The sequence below is a fragment of the Muntiacus reevesi genome, chromosome 4, assembly GCF_963930625.1.
Source record: "Muntiacus reevesi chromosome 4, mMunRee1.1, whole genome shotgun sequence".
Taxonomy (NCBI): Eukaryota; Metazoa; Chordata; class Mammalia; order Artiodactyla; family Cervidae; genus Muntiacus; species Muntiacus reevesi.
The window spans coordinates 86,329,251-86,346,813 of NC_089252.1; the positions used below are offsets into that span (position 1 = coordinate 86,329,251).

At 38.6% G+C, this 17,563-nt stretch overlaps 1 protein-coding gene across 1 annotated transcript in view; it reads left to right on the top strand.

Moving 5' to 3' along the window:
* Positions 1 to 14,623, top strand: part of CNTN3 (contactin 3) — a 392,050-nt gene extending 377,427 nt beyond the window's left edge. Inside the window, exons 21-23 of the mRNA XM_065935286.1 lie at positions 11,270 to 11,382; positions 12,011 to 12,179; positions 14,480 to 14,623. Coding sequence (XP_065791358.1) covers positions 11,270 to 11,382; positions 12,011 to 12,179; positions 14,480 to 14,580 — 383 coding nt within the window. The 3' untranslated portion in view covers positions 14,581 to 14,623. The remainder of the gene's footprint in view (positions 1 to 11,269; positions 11,383 to 12,010; positions 12,180 to 14,479) is intronic.
* The last annotated feature ends 2,940 nt before the right edge of the window (positions 14,624 to 17,563 follow it).

Here is a 17,563-nt window from a genome sequence, read left to right on the forward strand (position 1 = left end):
ACTCTCGAGAGTCGTCTCCAACACCACAGTTCAAAAGCATCCATTCTTGGGTACTCAGCTTTCTTTATAGTTCAACTCTCACATCCATACATGACTACTAGAAAAATCATATCTTTGAGTAGTTGGACCTTTGTTGGCAAAGTAATGTCTCTGCTTTTTAATATGCTGTCCAGGTTGGTGATAGATTTTCTTCCAAGGAGCAAGCATCTTTTAATTTCATGGCTGCAGTCACCATCTCCAGTGATATTGGAGCCCCCCAAAAATAAAATTTGTCATGGTTTCCATAGTTTCCCCATCTATTTGCCACCAAGTGATGGGACCAGATGCCATGATCTTAGTTTTCTGAATGTTTAGTTTTAAACCAACTTTTTCACTCTCTTCTTTCACTTTCCTCAAGAGGCTCTTTAGTTCTTCACTTTCTGCCATAAGGGTGGTGTCATCTGTGTCTCTGAGGTTAGTGATATTTCTCCCGGCAATCTTGATTGCAACTTGTGCTTCATCCAGCCCAGCATCTCGCATGATGTACTCTGCATATAGGTTAAATGAGCAGGATGACAATATACAGCCTTGACATTCTCCTTTCAAATTTGGAACCAGACTGTTGTTCCATGTCCAGTTCTAACTGTTGCTTCTTGACCTGCATACAGATTTCTCAGGAGGCAGGTAAGTTGGTCTGGTATTCCCATCTCTTTAAGAATTGTCTAGTTTGTTGTGATTCACACAGTCAAAGGCATCGGCATAGTCAATAAAGCAGTAGATGTTTCTCTGGAACTCTTGCCTTTTTGATGATGCAACGGATGTTAGCAATTTAACCTATGGTTCCTCTGCCTTTTCTAAATCAGCTTGATCATCTGGGAGTTCACAGTTCACATACTGATGAAGCCAGACTTAGAGAATTATGACTTTACTTTGCTAGCATGTGAGATGAGTGCCATTGTGTGATAGTTTGAACATTCTTTGGCATTGCATTTCTTTGGGACTGGAATGAAAACTGACCTTTTCCAGTACTGTGGCCACTGCTGAATTTTCCAAATTTGCTGGCATATTGCGTGTAGCACTTTCACAGCATCATCTTTTAGGATTTGAAGTAGCTCAACTGGAATTCCATCACCTCCACTAGCTTTGTTCACAGTGATACTTTCTAAGGACCACTTGACTTTGCATTCCAGGATGTCTGGCTCTAGGTGAGTGATCACACCATTGTGATTATTTCTGTCTTGAAGATCTTTTTAATACAGTTCTTCTGTGTATTCTTGCCGCCTCTTCTTAATATCTTCTGCTTCTGTTAGGCCCACACCACTTCTCTCCTTTCTGTGCCCATCTTTGCATGAAGAGTTCCCTTGGTATCTCTAATTTTCTTGAAGAGATCTCTAGTCTTTCCTATTCTATTGTTTTCCTCTGTTTCTTTGCATTGATCGCTGAGGAAGGCTTCTTATCTCTCCTTGCTCTTCCTTGGAACTCTGCATTCAAATGGGTATATCTTTCCTTTTCTCCTTTGCCTTTCACTTCTCTTCTTTTCTCAGCTATGAAAGGCCTCCTCAGGCAACCATTTTGCCTTTTTGCATTTCTTTTTCTTGGGGATGATCTTGATCACTACCTCCTATACAGTGTCATGAACCTCCTTCCATAGTTCTTCAGGCACTCTTGTCTATCAGGTCTGATCCATTGAATCTATTTCTAACTTCCACTGTATAATCGTAAGGATTATAACCCATGTAATCATAGCCCCATGGACTATATAGTGCATGTAATTCTCCAGACCAGAATACTGGAGTGGGTAGCCTTTCCCTTCTTCAGGCGATCTTCCCAACCTGGGGATTAAACCCAGGTCTCCCACATTTTAGGCAAATTCTTTACTGGTTGAGCCACAAGGAAAGCCCAAGAATACTGGAGTGGGTAGCCTATCCCTTCTCCAGCAGATCTTCTCAACCCAGAAATTGAACTAGGGTCTCCTGCACTGCAGGCAGATTCTTTATCTACTGAGCTATCAGGGAAGCCCCAAAAATGAAGGGAAAAAAAAAAAATTCTCAGTCGTGTAATACTCTTTGCAATCCTGTGGACTGTTGCCTACCAAACTTCTCCATCCTTGGCATTTTCCAGGCTAGAGTACTGGAGGGGATTGCCATTTCCTTCTCCAGCGAATCTTGCCAACCCGGGGCTCGAACCCAGGTCTCCTGCATTGCGGGCAGACACTTTACCCTCTGAGCCACCAAGGGAAGCCAGAGCTGCTTAGGCTACTGCTTAACAGCTCTGTCAGACTGGGCTAGCATAGCTCAAGTATTGAAAATTCCCACACCTCAGATGCTTTAAACTTACAAGAGTTTCCTTCCCATTCATACTATGTATCCATCACTGGTGTAGTTCAGATCCAGTCTATTCAGTCTTCACTCCAGGACCCAGACTGAAGGAGCAGCCACTCTCCGAGTCATGCTGGTCTCAGGCAGGGGAAAATGATGAACCATGCCCTTCAATGCCTTCTAAAGGTGTCACTTCACATTTGCTTCCATTCCACTGCCTGAAGAGAGCCATATGACAAAGCCTGATGTCTGTGAGATGCCAGTGAGAAGGGCACGTATGTCTTCCTAATGGCAGGGGACCACAGGTGCTGGAGCCAAGCTGCTTGTCAGTGAGAGAGAGTCAGGGGAGCTTGATCTTCTCACAGAGGGTGAGGAACAGAGGATTTGCGGAGACTAAATAATAATACAGTCTACCCCAAAACATTTTTAGACTCTGATAATCAATCCTACCAGCCAATAATAAGGATCGTTAAAAATGTTTCTGGAGGAAATAAATTGCAGGTATCAAGAGATGCCTGGGGATCCCTGAAGTGCTCTTTCATCTGCCTATACTGCCTGCGCCTTTGTCCTTCATATCCTGTCCTTCAGCATCTTCAGCCTCAAGCCTTTATAGATATAGCAAGTTAATTTATTCCATCCAGATGGATTACTTATATAAATATGTCAATTAAATATCCTCAAGATATATAAAAAATATCCCAAATGACTCGATTTAGAAAGAAGAATGATAACCTGAAATGCCTTCAATGGACAGGCAAGTTTAAATAAGCAATGGTGGGTGGGTGGGGCAATCTCTTCTTCCTTCATCCCATCCTTTCTATCCATCACTGTAGGACCAGTGTTTCTCATCGTCTGGTTTTGCAAAAGAAACCTGAAGTCTAGAACTTAAATGAAAGTTCCCAAATTTAAATGTTAGCACCTACCCCAAATTAAAATACAGTGTTTGGGTTAGACAAAAAATATTTGTTAGCTGGGTCTGGCTTTCAGGAACTTTCAGGTTGCAGCGTTTGAGTTGAAGCTTTATAGTTTCAGATGTTCCACTGTCTTGTGTTTTTAAATTTAGCAATAACTCTGCCAGCCATTTTCCTTCTTTTGCAGTTGAGACACTGTGGCTTCTATCAGATCAAGGGAGTAAACTCAGGACAGGTGACTTGTGAATAACCACAGTGCATCTAGTAAGTCTGAAGTGTATTAGGTAGATCCTGTCTGTGATGTTTCAGGCTTGCTGTTTGTTGGTGCACGAAGCTAAATTCTTAGTGAAGTGGCAGCACATCAATCTCATAATCTGAAGATTCTGAGCTCATGTCTCAGAGAGGGCATAGTGTTAGGACTTCCCGGGTGGCTCAGTGGTAAAGAATCTGCCTGTAAAGCAGGAGACCCGATTTCGATACCTGGGTCAGGAAGATCTCCTGGAGGAGGCATGGCAACCCACTCCAGTATTATTGCCTGGAGAATTCCATGGACAGAGGAGCCTGGCAGGCTACAGTCCATGGGGTCCCAAGGAGTTGGACGTGACAGTGACTAACACTTTCACTTAAAGGTAAATAGTTTTGACAGTTTGTGGAAGGAAAGGGTTACTATTTGAAGTTTGACCTTCGTAAGCTGGAAAAGAAGAGCAGTTAAGGCTTGATACAAGGTACTTGCGTGCTCAGTCACTTCAGTCACGCCCAACTCTTTGCCACCCTCTAGACCGTAGCCCGCCAGACTCCTCTGGCCGTGGGATTCTCCAGGCAAGAATACTGGAGCAGGTCACCATGCCTTCCTCCAGGGAAACTTCCTGACCCAGGGTTTGGACTCAGGGGTCAAACCCATGTCTCCTGCATTACAGGCGGATTCTTTACCACTGAACCATCAGAGAAGCCCCTAATACAAGGTAACTAAAGATTACTAAGGGTGGAAGTCGAAAGTAGGGATGAAGATACTAAAGGGAAGTTTGGATCATATAATAATCAAAATTTGTTCATAATTTACTTAATGTTTTATAATCTCCAGTCATTGAATGATTCTGGCAAGATTTTACTCACATACTCAAACAATCTGATTATTATTTCCCTAATATACTTACTTTAATACTCAAATATATTTATTTTAAAAGGCTTTGTGTCATTGTTATTAACAGAACATGATTAATATTCTCTCCATTACAAGGTGGTAGTCCTAAAATTTTTTTCTATAGAAATGAAAGCAAATCAATTATTTAAATAGAGAAAAGTTTTAACAGTTAAAACTACAGTGAATAGCAAAAAGAAACATAATCATTTGCCAGAAATGTGTCCATGAAAATAAGTTTTGCAATGAGCCAATCAGAGTGTTAATGATTGTTATTAGTAGAGTGATATTCTCTTCTTGATTGCTTAATTTCAGATGAATTATTTGTAGTAAATATATCCTTAGGTCAAAGTTAATTTGAATTATGACTGTGTGTTTTGGGGTGTTTACCAGACATCTGTGTGCAACTGAAAACATCTGAGTTATTTGTGTAATGCCCTTTGTTCTGTGTCATTATTTAGATCATAGTTTAAGCTATGTGTTGTATTTAAAGTAGATTACCACTGATGTGCCAGTTTCAGCCTCATCAAAAAGAATCATCTTTATGAATAATTGCATCCAACTAAGAGTTGGATGTAGTAGGGTTTTTTTCCCCTAATGTGAATATAGGCAAATATTTGCAATTAAAATGTTATCCATGTAAATCATCTTAGTGGTACAAGTACTGATCTCTAGGAACCACTAACATGGTCCGTGGTTAGAAGTCAGACAACATCTTTACCTCTGTGCTCACTGTACTTAGGAGAATCTCTGACACAGAGCAAGTGCTTATTGAGCATGTAGTGACTGAAAGGGATTTCCAAATAAAAACCTTTTCTGTGAGGCCTGTGTCATTCATCCGGTCTGCCAAGCTTTCCTCCTTACACCACCACTCATATGACCGCCATCATCATGACCTGTTCACAGATTCCAGTTCTGCTCCATCCCTCCAACTCCACTACCATCACTTGCGTTTGGACCTTTACTGCCGTCTACACAAAGTGCTACAGTGTCTTCCCTACGGACCTCCCACTGGGTTCTCCTCCTCCTCCCTCTGCCCTGCAGAAGATCCGTGAAAGCACACACCTATTGGCTCCACAGATCTGATCCTTCCTCAGTCTTCTGCCAATTGCCTGCAAAACAAATTCCTTTTCTAGTTCCTTTGACCTTCTAGACCCTTTAGAATATGGCTCCTCCTACCTGCCTCTCCAACTGCCTTTGCTCTGATCCCTCCCGCTCATCCTTGCCTGTGCTGTCCATGGCATCATTTAGCTCTTGGCCTCTGCACCCTCGCCTGTGTCTTTCCTGTGCCTTGGATACCCCCTGCCATGCCCAGCCCAAACCCTGTATGTGAAACTCATCATCTTTCAAAATCCACTTGAGATGTTGGCACCTCCTTATCTGCTTTTTCTCTTAACACTTCGAATTATGTTAGTTAACAAGTCATTTAAGTATTTAATTAACACATCAATTGTTTCACTGTTTTTTTCTTATTTTTTCTTCCTGTTATGTTTCTTGTCTTCTCAGCCTCAACATGATCAGCTATATTTAAGTTCTCAAGCTGATGGTCAGCGTTAATGTCCCAGTTTGGTCTTTGTGAAATTTATAGCATTTATTGGGTTCTGTCTTGGAGGACTTTCAAAACCATGGAGCTAGAAAATTCATTCTAAATCCTGTTATGCCATATTTGAGAACAGTGACCAGCCATATGTTGTACTGCTGACACCATGGTGAATTGTAACTGATATTTTTTACTGATTGTTTACCCAATTCAGTATCTTACTTTATCATTGCCTGAACTATTCCTTAGGGACACATGGGGAATAGATCAAGCTTATTTTTTAGTAACACTACAAAAGTTTTTTTCTTAATCCTTGTGTTGTACTTCTTGCCTTAAAATGGAAGTAGTTACTGATAAAATCTTAAGTTGACATCTACCTTTGACAAGATACTGGATTAGTGAATAAAAACTGTGGACAAATCATTTGTCAGCTCTTTAAAGTGTTGAAGTCACTGGTAGTTAGCACAGTGTAATAGGGGATGCATAAACTTTGGAATTAACGAGAGCTTGTTTGAATCCACATGGTATCTCTTACCAGTTGTGCATCTTAGCAAGTTCTTTGCTTTTAATTTTTCTGATAAGAATACACATGACATAAAATTTTCATCTTACTTGTTTTTAAATGTATAGTTCCTTAGTGTTAGGCTTGGTTGTTTTATAGCTGATCTCCAGAACTCTTTTCACCTTATGAAAGAGAAAATCTGTACCTATTAAACATCTCCTATTCCCCTCTCCTTCACCCCGGCAACTGCAGTTCTGCGTTATGCCTTTATGGATTAAATACCCCAGCTACCTTGTATATGTGGATTCACATACAGAATTTGTCTTCTTGTGACTGGTTTATTTCATAATTTCCTCACCCATATTGTAACGTGTGTCAGGATTTCCTTCCTACTTAGGGCTAAATAGTGTTCCACTATATGGATAAGCCTCGTTTTGATTACTATTCATCTGTTGATGGACACTTGGGTTGCTCAACCTTTTGTCTGCTGGGGATGCTGCTGCTATCAACATGAATGTAGAATCTGTTTTTAAACTCTCTGGGTCCAGGTAACCCATGTACAGAAAATGGGCATTATTATAATGCAGTATAATGAGAATTGAGTAAATTATAAAAAAGTATATTCTACCATTCCTAACATATTTTAGGTTTTAATAAACATTAGTCACTAACAGCAATAGAGTTTTATTTATTTTTTTTTTTTTTATTTTTTTAAATATTATTTTATTAGTTGGAGGCCAATCACTTTACAACATTTCAGTGGGTTTTGTCATACATTGGCATGAATCAGCCATATAGTTACACGTATTCCCCATCCCGATCCCCCCTCCCACCTCCCTCCCCACCCGACTCCTCAGGGTCCTCCCAGTGCACCAGGCCCGAGCACCTGACTCATGTATCCCACCTGGGCTGGTAGTCCGTTTCACCATAGATAGTATACATGCTGTTCTTTCAAAACATCCCACCCTCACGTTCTTCCCCAGAGTTCAAAAGTCTGTTCTGTACTTCTGTGTCTCTTTTTCTGTTTTGCATATAGGGTTATCGCCACCATCTATCTAAATTCCGTATATATGTGTTAGCATACTGTAATGTTCTTTATCTTTCTGGCTTACTTCACTCTGTATAATGGGCTCCAGTTTCATCCATCTCATTAGAACTGATTCAAATGAATTCTTTTTAACGGCTGAGTAATATTCCATGGTGTATATGTACCACAGCTTCCTTATCCATTCATCTGTTGATGGGCATCTGGGTTGCTTCCATGTCCTGGCTATTATAAACAGTGCTGCGATGAACATTGGGGTGCACGTGTCTCTTTCAGATCTGGATTCCTCAGTGTGTATGCCTAGAAGTGGTATTGCTGGGTCATATGGCAGTTCTATTTCCAGTTTTTTAGGAAATCTCCACACTGTTTTCCATAGTGGCTGTACTAGTTTGCATTCCCACCAACAGTGTAAGAGGGTTCCCTTTTCTCCACACCCTCTCCAGCATTTATTGCTTGTAGACTTTTGGATAGCAGCCATCCTGACTGGCGTGTAATGGTACCTCATTGTGGTTTTGATTTGCATTTCTCTGATGATGAGTGATGTTGAGCATCTTTTCATGTGTTTGTTAGCCATCTGTATGTCTTCTTTGGAGAAATGTCTGTTTAGTTCTTTGGCCCATTTTTTGATTGGGTCGTTTATTTTTCTGGAATTGAGCTTCAGGAGTTGCTAGCAATAGAGTTTTAAATGTGAAGAGAAAGTTTGTCTGATCAAGAATTTTCCAGATGTTATTCTTACCAGTAGTGATAAGAGATGATTTTAAAATAGCTTATAAATATTTTTTTAATTTTATAATGCTTCATTTATTAAATAGAATGCCATAGGAATGTAACTCGCATAACATACTCATGATAATGTGACTGTTAGTGTTTAGGAAAAGGCTAAACTGTGTGGATCATCACAAACTGTGGAAAATTCTGAAAGACACGGGAATACCAGACCACCTGACCTGCCTCTTGAGAAATCGGTATGCAGGTCAGGAAGCAACAGTTAGAACTGGACATGGAACAACAGACTGGTTCCAAATAAGGAAAGGAGTACATCAAGGCTATATATTGTCACCCTGCTTATTTAACTTATATGCAGAGTACATCATGCGAAACACTGGGCTGGATGAAGCACAAGCTGGAATCAAGATTGCCGGGAGAAATATCAATAACCTCAGATATGCAGATGACACCATCCTTATGGCGGTGGTGAAAGTGAAGAACTAATGAGCCTCTTGATGAAAGTGAAAGAGGAGAGTGAAAAAGTTGGCTTAAAGCTCAACATTCAGAAAACTAAGATCATGGCATCCAGTCCTGTGACTTCATGGCAAATAGATGAGGAAACAGTGACTGACTTTATTTTTTGGGGCTCCAAAATCACTGCAGACGGTTACTGCAGCCATGAAATTAAAAGACACTTACTCCTTGGAAGAAAAGTTATGACCAACCTAGACAGCATATTAAAAAGCAGAGACGTTACCTTGCCAACAAAGGTCCGTCTAGTCAAGGCTATGGTTTTTCCAGTGGTCATGTATGGATGTGAGAGTTGAATTATAAAGAAAGCTGAACACCGAATAATTGATGCTTTTGAACTGTGGTGTTGGAGAAGACTCTTGAGAGTCCCTTGGACTGCAAGGAGATCCAGCCAGTCCACTAAAGGAAATCAGTCCTGAATATTTATTGCAAGGACTGATGCTGAAGCTGAAACTCTTAATACTTTGGCCACCTGGTGCAAAGAACTGACTCATTTGAAAAGACCCTGATGCTGGGGAAGATTGAAGGTGGGAGGAGAAGGGGACGACAGAGGATGAGGTGGTTGGATGGCATCACCGACTCAATGGACATGAGTTTGAGTAAACTCCAGGAGTTGGTGATGAACAGGGAGAGGAGGCCTGGCGTGCTTTGCGACCATGGAGTCGCAAAGAGTCGGAATTTACTGAGCGACTAAGCTGAACTGAACTGAAAGTCAATGTTTATGTGTTTTTTTGTTCTATCAAGTTCATTTTTTAAAAAATAACAAAATTTTTTGTTATGATTATCTGATGCTTAGAAATACCAATATGGAAAATGAGTAATCAGACCCCGAATGAAGCTTTTATTTTCCCCCAGTCCCATTTCCTGTTTTGTTGTTGTTATTTTTTTTTTCTTTTTGTCCATTCAAAAAGTATTCAGTTCAGCATGCACTCATTCATCTAGTCTGTTGATATTCTGGGACTCAAACAAAATAAGCCTGACTGCTAAACTATGAAGTCACTTCTTCTGCAAGACTACTATTGGAATAAATGATTCTACCAAAATCACTCAAGTTTTCCTTAATCTGCAAGCAGGTATCTCTTGACAGGACACATCATTCTGAAGTATATTATCTCGACTGCATCAAATGGAGCCTGTCCTTTTCTGGTGCTGCTAGGCCGTGGGGAATCACAGATTTTGGTAATTGTTCTCACAACGGTGTGCTCATAACATTTGGATGGGAAATAGTCATTAGGAACCCCAGGCAACTGCCATTATGTATGTTTTGTTATGTAAGCTTTGCAACTTGAATGCTCTGATCTGACCTAAACTCCTAAAATTTGATCACAAATTTTAAACGCAAGGTGGAATAGCATGAAAGAACACACAGTAAGCCAGAGAATCTGCAGGGAATAGTCTTGTTTAGCATCATTAGTCACCTCAGTGTATCTGAGCACTTTTCCCATGTGTAAATCCAGCCACCTCTCCCTCATGGCATGAGTCAGCGATAGAAATGTCTCAGCATAGCCCATCTTTTATATCATTTTCCCATAACAAATTCAGTTAACCAAGTTACATTTTGTGGCTAAATCTACAAGTACAACGTATCTCAGCATTGTTTTGGGCAATCATGATGTTGTTGTCAAATGGACAGTATTATGTTTGCTGTTTTGTGATTAAGAAACTGACTTTTCAGTGCCCTATGTTGCTCTTGACAAATGCTACCAAACTCCCCTCCCCCCGTGCCTAGGAAACTAAATTATGAATCCAAGTTTTTAAACCTCAGAGAGTTTCATTAATTATGTAATAGAATTCTCATTAACGTTTTAGTGTTTTGCCTTATTTTTCTCAAAAATTGATTTAAACTTGGAAAACGAAGACTAAAATATAGACTGCTTGCTGCAATTTTTCATGTGTGTAGCTATTACTTCATGGGAATAAATCTAAGTAATCTTTATTTTTGATTGCCTCCCATTTTGCTCATCTCATCATACATGGCTGGCTTAAAAATCATCCGCACTCCATTTCCTATAACTTTAATCTGCTCAGTTGGGAATTTCTCTCAGCCTCTGGATGTATGAAGCAGGCCACACTGCCTGCCTTTCCTGGTCCATCAAGAGGCAACCCTCTAGTGGTGGATAAAAGAATTTCTTTAACTCCAGTACCAGCAAGTTTTCCAAGAGATCACTGTGGTGATGGTGGTTTAGTTGCTAAGTTATCTCTGACTTTTTGCAACCCCATGGACTATATATAGCCCTTCTGTCCATGGGATTCTCCAGGAGTGGGTGGCCATTTCCTTCTCCAGGGGATCTTTCCAACCCAGGAATCAAACTGATGTCTCCTGCATTGCAGATGGATTCTTTACTACTGAGCCACCAGGGAAGAAATGCCCTAAAGTGTATCATGAATATGCTAAAATGAATTTTCTCATAGTGTTCTGGAAATGACTTTGTAAAGAGAAATTTAGCTATTCTCTTATTTTTTCTGATTCTGCCTATGCACTATGAGTTACCAAAGAGATTCTGCCTTCCTTCTGCCACCTCCTTTATCTATGTGTTGTACGTGAAATATCACTCCATGCTCAAATCTATTTTACTTTTCTCATTTTGCATTTCAAGCTCCCAGTCAGCCACCAGGAAATGTTGTTTGGAATGCTACAGACACGAAAGTGTTGCTTAATTGGGAGCAGGTGAAAGCCATGGAGAATGAATCAGAAGTAACAGGATATAAAGTAAGTGGAATAATTTGCAATGCTTTCTTTTCCCACTTCTGGTAGTACTTTTCAAAGGAAGCTAGATTTGAACAGTTTTTTTTCCCTAAATGTTGATGGTGTGGTCTTTATAAACTACTTTTGACATACAGATATCAAACTGTTTGAAAAGAATATTTTTTCCAAAACACCTGATTTCTTAAATATAAATTTAAGTGAAATAATTGTGCTCATGTGGGAATTTTAGACCAAATGTTGGTAAAGTGTTTGTTGTTTCCTATTTCTGATACCCATCTATATACTACTTAAAATGAATCCATAGTTTGGGCTCTGATTCCTTGGTCTGGTGTTCAAGCTCAATATAGTAGGTCCTTGCCTGGTCTCTGAAGCCTTACAAATACCCAACCAGCTGAATGTTTCATGGAAGAAGTTCAGTCTCCCCACCTCCTTGATTTTGAGGATTTGATGATTCTGCCATGTGCTGATCCCTCATCTAAGATCTATGATAGATCTATGAATGCAGCAGATACTGTAGTGGGTATAGAAAAACAACCGATATAAATGAAGTAACATCAGGGGAATAATTGTGATGAAAAAATAAGAGCAGACAGTAAAAAAAAAAAAAAATGTGTTTGTCCATGCATTTTAGGTTTTCTATAGGACTAGCAGTCAGAATAATGTGCAGGTACTGAACACAAATAAAACTTCAGCTGAACTTCTGCTGCCCATTAAAGAGGACTACATTATTGAAGTTAAGGCCACAACGGATGGCGGGGATGGGACCAGCAGTGAACAGATCAGGATTCCAAGAATAACCAGTAAGTCGGTCAAAGTCAGTGTCTCAATTCCCAGCATCAGTTACAAGCCCAAAAGAGAGAGTCTGTTTGTGCGTGCCCCCTGCCCCGTCTTTTTTTTTTTTCCTCTACTATGTCTTTCATCTGAATGCTGAGAAGGTTTTAGAATATGAGAAGTGAGGGAAGGAGGAATTCCTCAAGAGTGCTGCATAGTAAGGAGAATGATAAGAGCTGAAAGACAGGAAAAAAAAAAAAACCTTGAGAAATGTTTAGCAAATGTTATTAGTTTAATTTTTGTGTTATGAGCTTTGCATAAATTTGCTTTTGGAGTTCCTCAAAAAATAGAATTCCTTTTCTCAAGGGCAATGTTGAACCCACAAAACAATTTTAAGATCTTTAATATTCCAGTTGTTTGCCTCTTAGAAATGTTAGATATGCCTTATCAGTTCTTTATCAAGTAGAAATTTTAACATTTTTAAGGTCATAACCCACTTTTGGCCAAATCGAAAGATACCTTTTAAAACAAATTCTTGGTTTCTGATTTCAAAGGAAGTTCATACTTACTTTTCCTTTCAAAATCCACATGAAGCCTACTTTATTACAATATAAAGTTACACTTTCAGAGTTGAGGGAAACAGACTTTTCATACATATTTTATCAGTGACAGCGGCAGAACACATTTTATCTTTTCTTTTAAATCTCAAGTGTGGATTTTGGGGGCCTCATTTAAGTACCGCAGAAACCATTCTGTCTTCATACTTGACTCTCTGGTCCTTAGTAACCTAAATTACTTTGTTTGTTTCACTGAACTCTGCCTAATCTATAGTCTTGGACATTCAAGATTAAAACCCTTATCTGTAATCTTGGAAAACAAAAGTGGGACATCTTTAGCAAATATAGAGAAAGGGAGATGTGGAAATTTGGAGGAACTTTATCTTTTCATGAAAGCATAAAGACTGCAATACTTAAACCAAAAACAAACAAGTAACCAATGTGAAGAAAATGGGAAATGTTTACTTCAGAACTGAGTTCTGCAACATAAAAATCTGTAGAAACCATTTCGATCTACAGACATTTCTAAAAGTGTATGCACTTCAGTAGAGCAAAACCAGAAATTAATTTAAGCTTATTATTGGTAGTATTAGTGTTAGTATTTAAATTTTAAAATTAAGATTAAGATATTCTGTCCTATTCCTATGATAGCTCAAGGTTGAGAATTAAAATTACAATATGGTTAGGTACTTCTGCGGTGGTCGAGTGGCTAAGACAGCACACTCCCAATGCCAGGGGCCTGAGGTTCAATCCCTAGTTAGGGAACTGGATCCCACGTGCCACAACTGAGAGTTTGCATGCTACAACTAAAAATCCCGCATGGGGACGTCCTTGGTGGTTTGCATGCTGCAACTGAGAGTTTGCATGCCACAACTAAAGCTGCCACATGCCGTAACCAAAAGACCCTGCATGACGCCACTGATTATGCATACTGCAACTAAAGATGCCACGTGTCGAAATGAAAAAGATTCTGCATGCTACAGCTAAAAGATCCAGCATGGGGACTTCCCTGATGGTTAGCATGCTGCAGCTAAGAGTTCGCATGCCACAACTACAGATCCTGCATGCCACAGCTAATGAACCCACGTGCCACAACAAAGACTGAAGGTCCCATGTGCCCTCAACTAAGATCTGGTGCCCAGCATGGCCAAAGAGGAACTGTCAGCAGGAATGGGTTCTGTGTGTTTGCAGGAACAGACATGACTTTAGCATGTGAGGGCTGCCGACTCAAGAGTAGCCTTTTCCTCTGACATCTGCCGTCTTGCTGAGCACGCATAGGTTGCCGGTCTTAAGTGCAGACAAAGCCATCTCTAGGAAAATGGAGCTTGTTACTGATTGCTTTTTAAAGATGTTGTTTTATATTATACATAACAATTTATGTAGAAATGCACAAAAGAGAAATAAACACAGATTTTTCAGAACCCTTCTCTGATGAAGCTTTAATTAAACCATTGAATTGGCTCAAAATTGTCTGCAATAGAGTATAGTTGTTTTCAAAATGATTAAGTTGCTTTTCCACTTTCAATTAAAGTTAAATAATGCTAGATAAACAAAACCCAGAATCATTTAAGAAAACTTAAGTACATCAGGGTGTTTATAGATACTCATGGCAAATAATATGGGCTACATTGATAAATGAAAGCTCATGTTAACTCGTGGTCGTAAATTAGGCCCCTGATATGATTTGCTTATGATTGGAAAGACGTTGCTTTTGTCCTGGTTGCTTAAATTGGTATGGTTCTCATTAATGAGCTGTTTATCGTCTTTGACAGATATGGATGCAAGAGGCTGTACGTCAGCCATCTCCACCGTCTACCCTGTGTCACGTTACGTCTCTGTAATAATGTTCTTTATTGTGAACACCTTGTGTTGATAGTCACTTTTTAATTATTTATTGGAAACTGAATTGGTTACAAAAGAAGTGCTTTCATGAAATACAATGATGATGCATGGTTTTTTTTTTCAACTGTATTTTTAAATTTCTACATAGGTAAAATATGAATATAATAGAAAAAAAACAGTAAATCCTTTTAGGGGAATCTGAAATGCCTTAATATTTACTTGATAAACCAAAGGAATTTACATGTTACATACATCTGATTTTTGATAGAGACATTCTTAAGCTATGATTTGAGGCACTGCCTGTCGATGAACACTCACATGCTACATGGGTACACACATGCAGACACATACACTGGTTGTAGTGGGTGTTTTTTTTTTAATTAATAGAGAAAAACTCATGTAATCCAAATGCTTTCTTCCCATTGTAATAGCACTGTTTGGAAGATATAATTAATATTATTTTGAAATGCTCATTTGAAATACTCAAGGATGAAAAATTGCATTTTAAAAATTACCCTGTTTGGAAAAGGGTGCATGTGATTCAAAAGAATGTTGTTAGAGATGTTCTGCTAGAATTTGGAAGTGTGCTGTTTTGTTCAGGTATACTAGTGAGTGTTTGTGAGATTGTTTACAAATCACTTTTCTCACTCTACTTCTCAATTACTCTTCCATAAAATGTGGAGATAATAATACCCGTCTTATCTGCCTCTGCCCAGTGGATTACTTGCTAAAAGATAAAGAAGGAAATCTGAAAGTGCTTTGTTACCCCTAATGCACTAAGCCTGTACAAAATATTAGTGTGAGTTTATTTAATAATATTAAAGTCATGGGAACCTGTCATATTTTTAAAGGTTGCACTTTAAAAAAAGTTTCCATTGTAGGTAATGCTTTCTTTTTCATTCCATGATATTATATTGACTTGATCACATTCTGTCCTTTTCTCAAGTTTTAAAAAATGACATAAAATTAAAAGGAATCGTTTCCTTCACATCTATGAACAAGCTTTCAGGTTTTATTAAAACCTGGTGGAGGAAATAAGAAATGACCTGAATCTTAACCCATATATTATACAAAATTCACATGAACCTTCATTTCCAATTTTTGATTCCATTACGGGACTCTTTTTTGGATGGTGGAGATGGTTTTTTAATGAAGTCCAACAGTCTATCAGAGTGAGTCTGGCAGGATTTTTAGCTCCTGAGCTAAATTTGTAATAGAAGCATGGCCATGCTGCTGACTTTGATATGTATGACTCAGTCTCTCAATGCATTGCGTTCAAAGGATTGTCGAAGACATGACTTCATAGCAATATGCTAAAAATATAAGAAAATCAGCAGATTGAGTGTTAAACATTGCAAAATCAATTTTTTACCTCTTTCCAACAGTTTTACATTTTGCAGGAACTTGTTCTTTGCAAAGATACCTGAATTTGAAACCAACAGATATCAAAAGAGAATACATATTAGCAAAATTCTGATATCACCATAAAGCATTACTTTACATTTAGAGATTCCTTTTAAGATAACATCATTATACACAAAGAAGAAAAATATTTATAACTTTTCTCTGGAAGGTCTGTACATAGTGTATATATCTAGAAAAAAATCTGAACAAGTAGATTTCATATGACCATTGTTATTTCAGGTCAAAAAGTGGGGAAACACTTTCTCCAATACCTGTATTTTATGCAACATGTAATGGAGTTGTACCTTTTTATTACTTAGTAATTCCTATAATATGTTCCTATAGTTTTCATTTTCAAGATGATTAATCTCTTGTTTCATGGTGTTTCTAGAAATATATCTCCATGAGATAGGTACTTTGTTTCATATTGAAAAGTATGACATTTACCTTTAAATTCCTGTGTGTGTATCCTATGGTTATCTGTATGTATTATTTTTTATTATTCTAATAAAATTTATAAAAAGCAAGTGCCTATTCGTGATTAATTGTGTGATGGTCAAATTGTGTTATGGTCAATGTGTGATGTTAATTGTGTTATGGTAAAAAAGAACATTTTAAGGGGGAAATAAGACGGCACCATAATTGTTGTTCCAATGCTATAATTTCTTATATTTTTCAGTCTACTTTTTGTCGTTCTATCTTTTAACCTTTTATCTTTTTATAATCTCATGACAGTTTGAGACAATGCCCTCTCTATTAAAGGTATATCAGCTTTGGGGAGATGGAGAAAAGAGAAGCAGAAAATTCTCTTACTGAATTATGGTATTTAGTTTCTTCTGATTTTATTTGGTTGATACAGCTACTCCCACTTTTTTTGACAAATATCTTCTTAATGTTGGTATCAGTTTGTCAACTCTTTCATTAATTTTCTCCTTGGTATCAGGGTTAGAGACTTGCTTCTAAACAATCCTTGTGCTATAATATACACTAAGTATTTGAATACATGTAGTAGAAAAAGATTATTTTTAATTAGTAAAGAGTTGTAAATATTATCACTGATGTAAGGAAGATTAGACATGAAATAATAATTCAATCATTTTCTTACATGAAAACCTAAGGTATATTTAGAGGCAGGAGAATTCAGTGGAAAAAGTATGTGTAGGGCTTGTGCTAGGGTGTGAGAATGCGTGTGTGTGTGCACGCATGTGTGTGTGGCTATGATTTTAAGTCTAGTTGTACTGGTTGTGTTACTGTAACTTCAGCTTTCCCGGTGGGTCAGTGGTAAAGAATTCACTTGCCAATGCAGGAAAAATGAGTTTGATTCCTGCGTCAGGAAGATGCCCTGAAGGAGGGCATGGCAACCCACTCCAGTATTCTTGCCTGGAGAATCTCATGGACAGAGGAGCCTGGCAGGCTACCATCCATGGGGTTGCAACGAGTCAGACGTGACTGAGGGACTGAACATGCAAATAAAGGTCAAAGAACTGGGGAATGTGCAGAAGCAGATTAGAAACCATCCAAACCAGCCCCACGGGTATTATCGTCTCAGGGTTGTCAAATCTTCAGTGACTGCTCTTTGTGGGAGTTTCCACTCTTAAGAAAATGGCAGT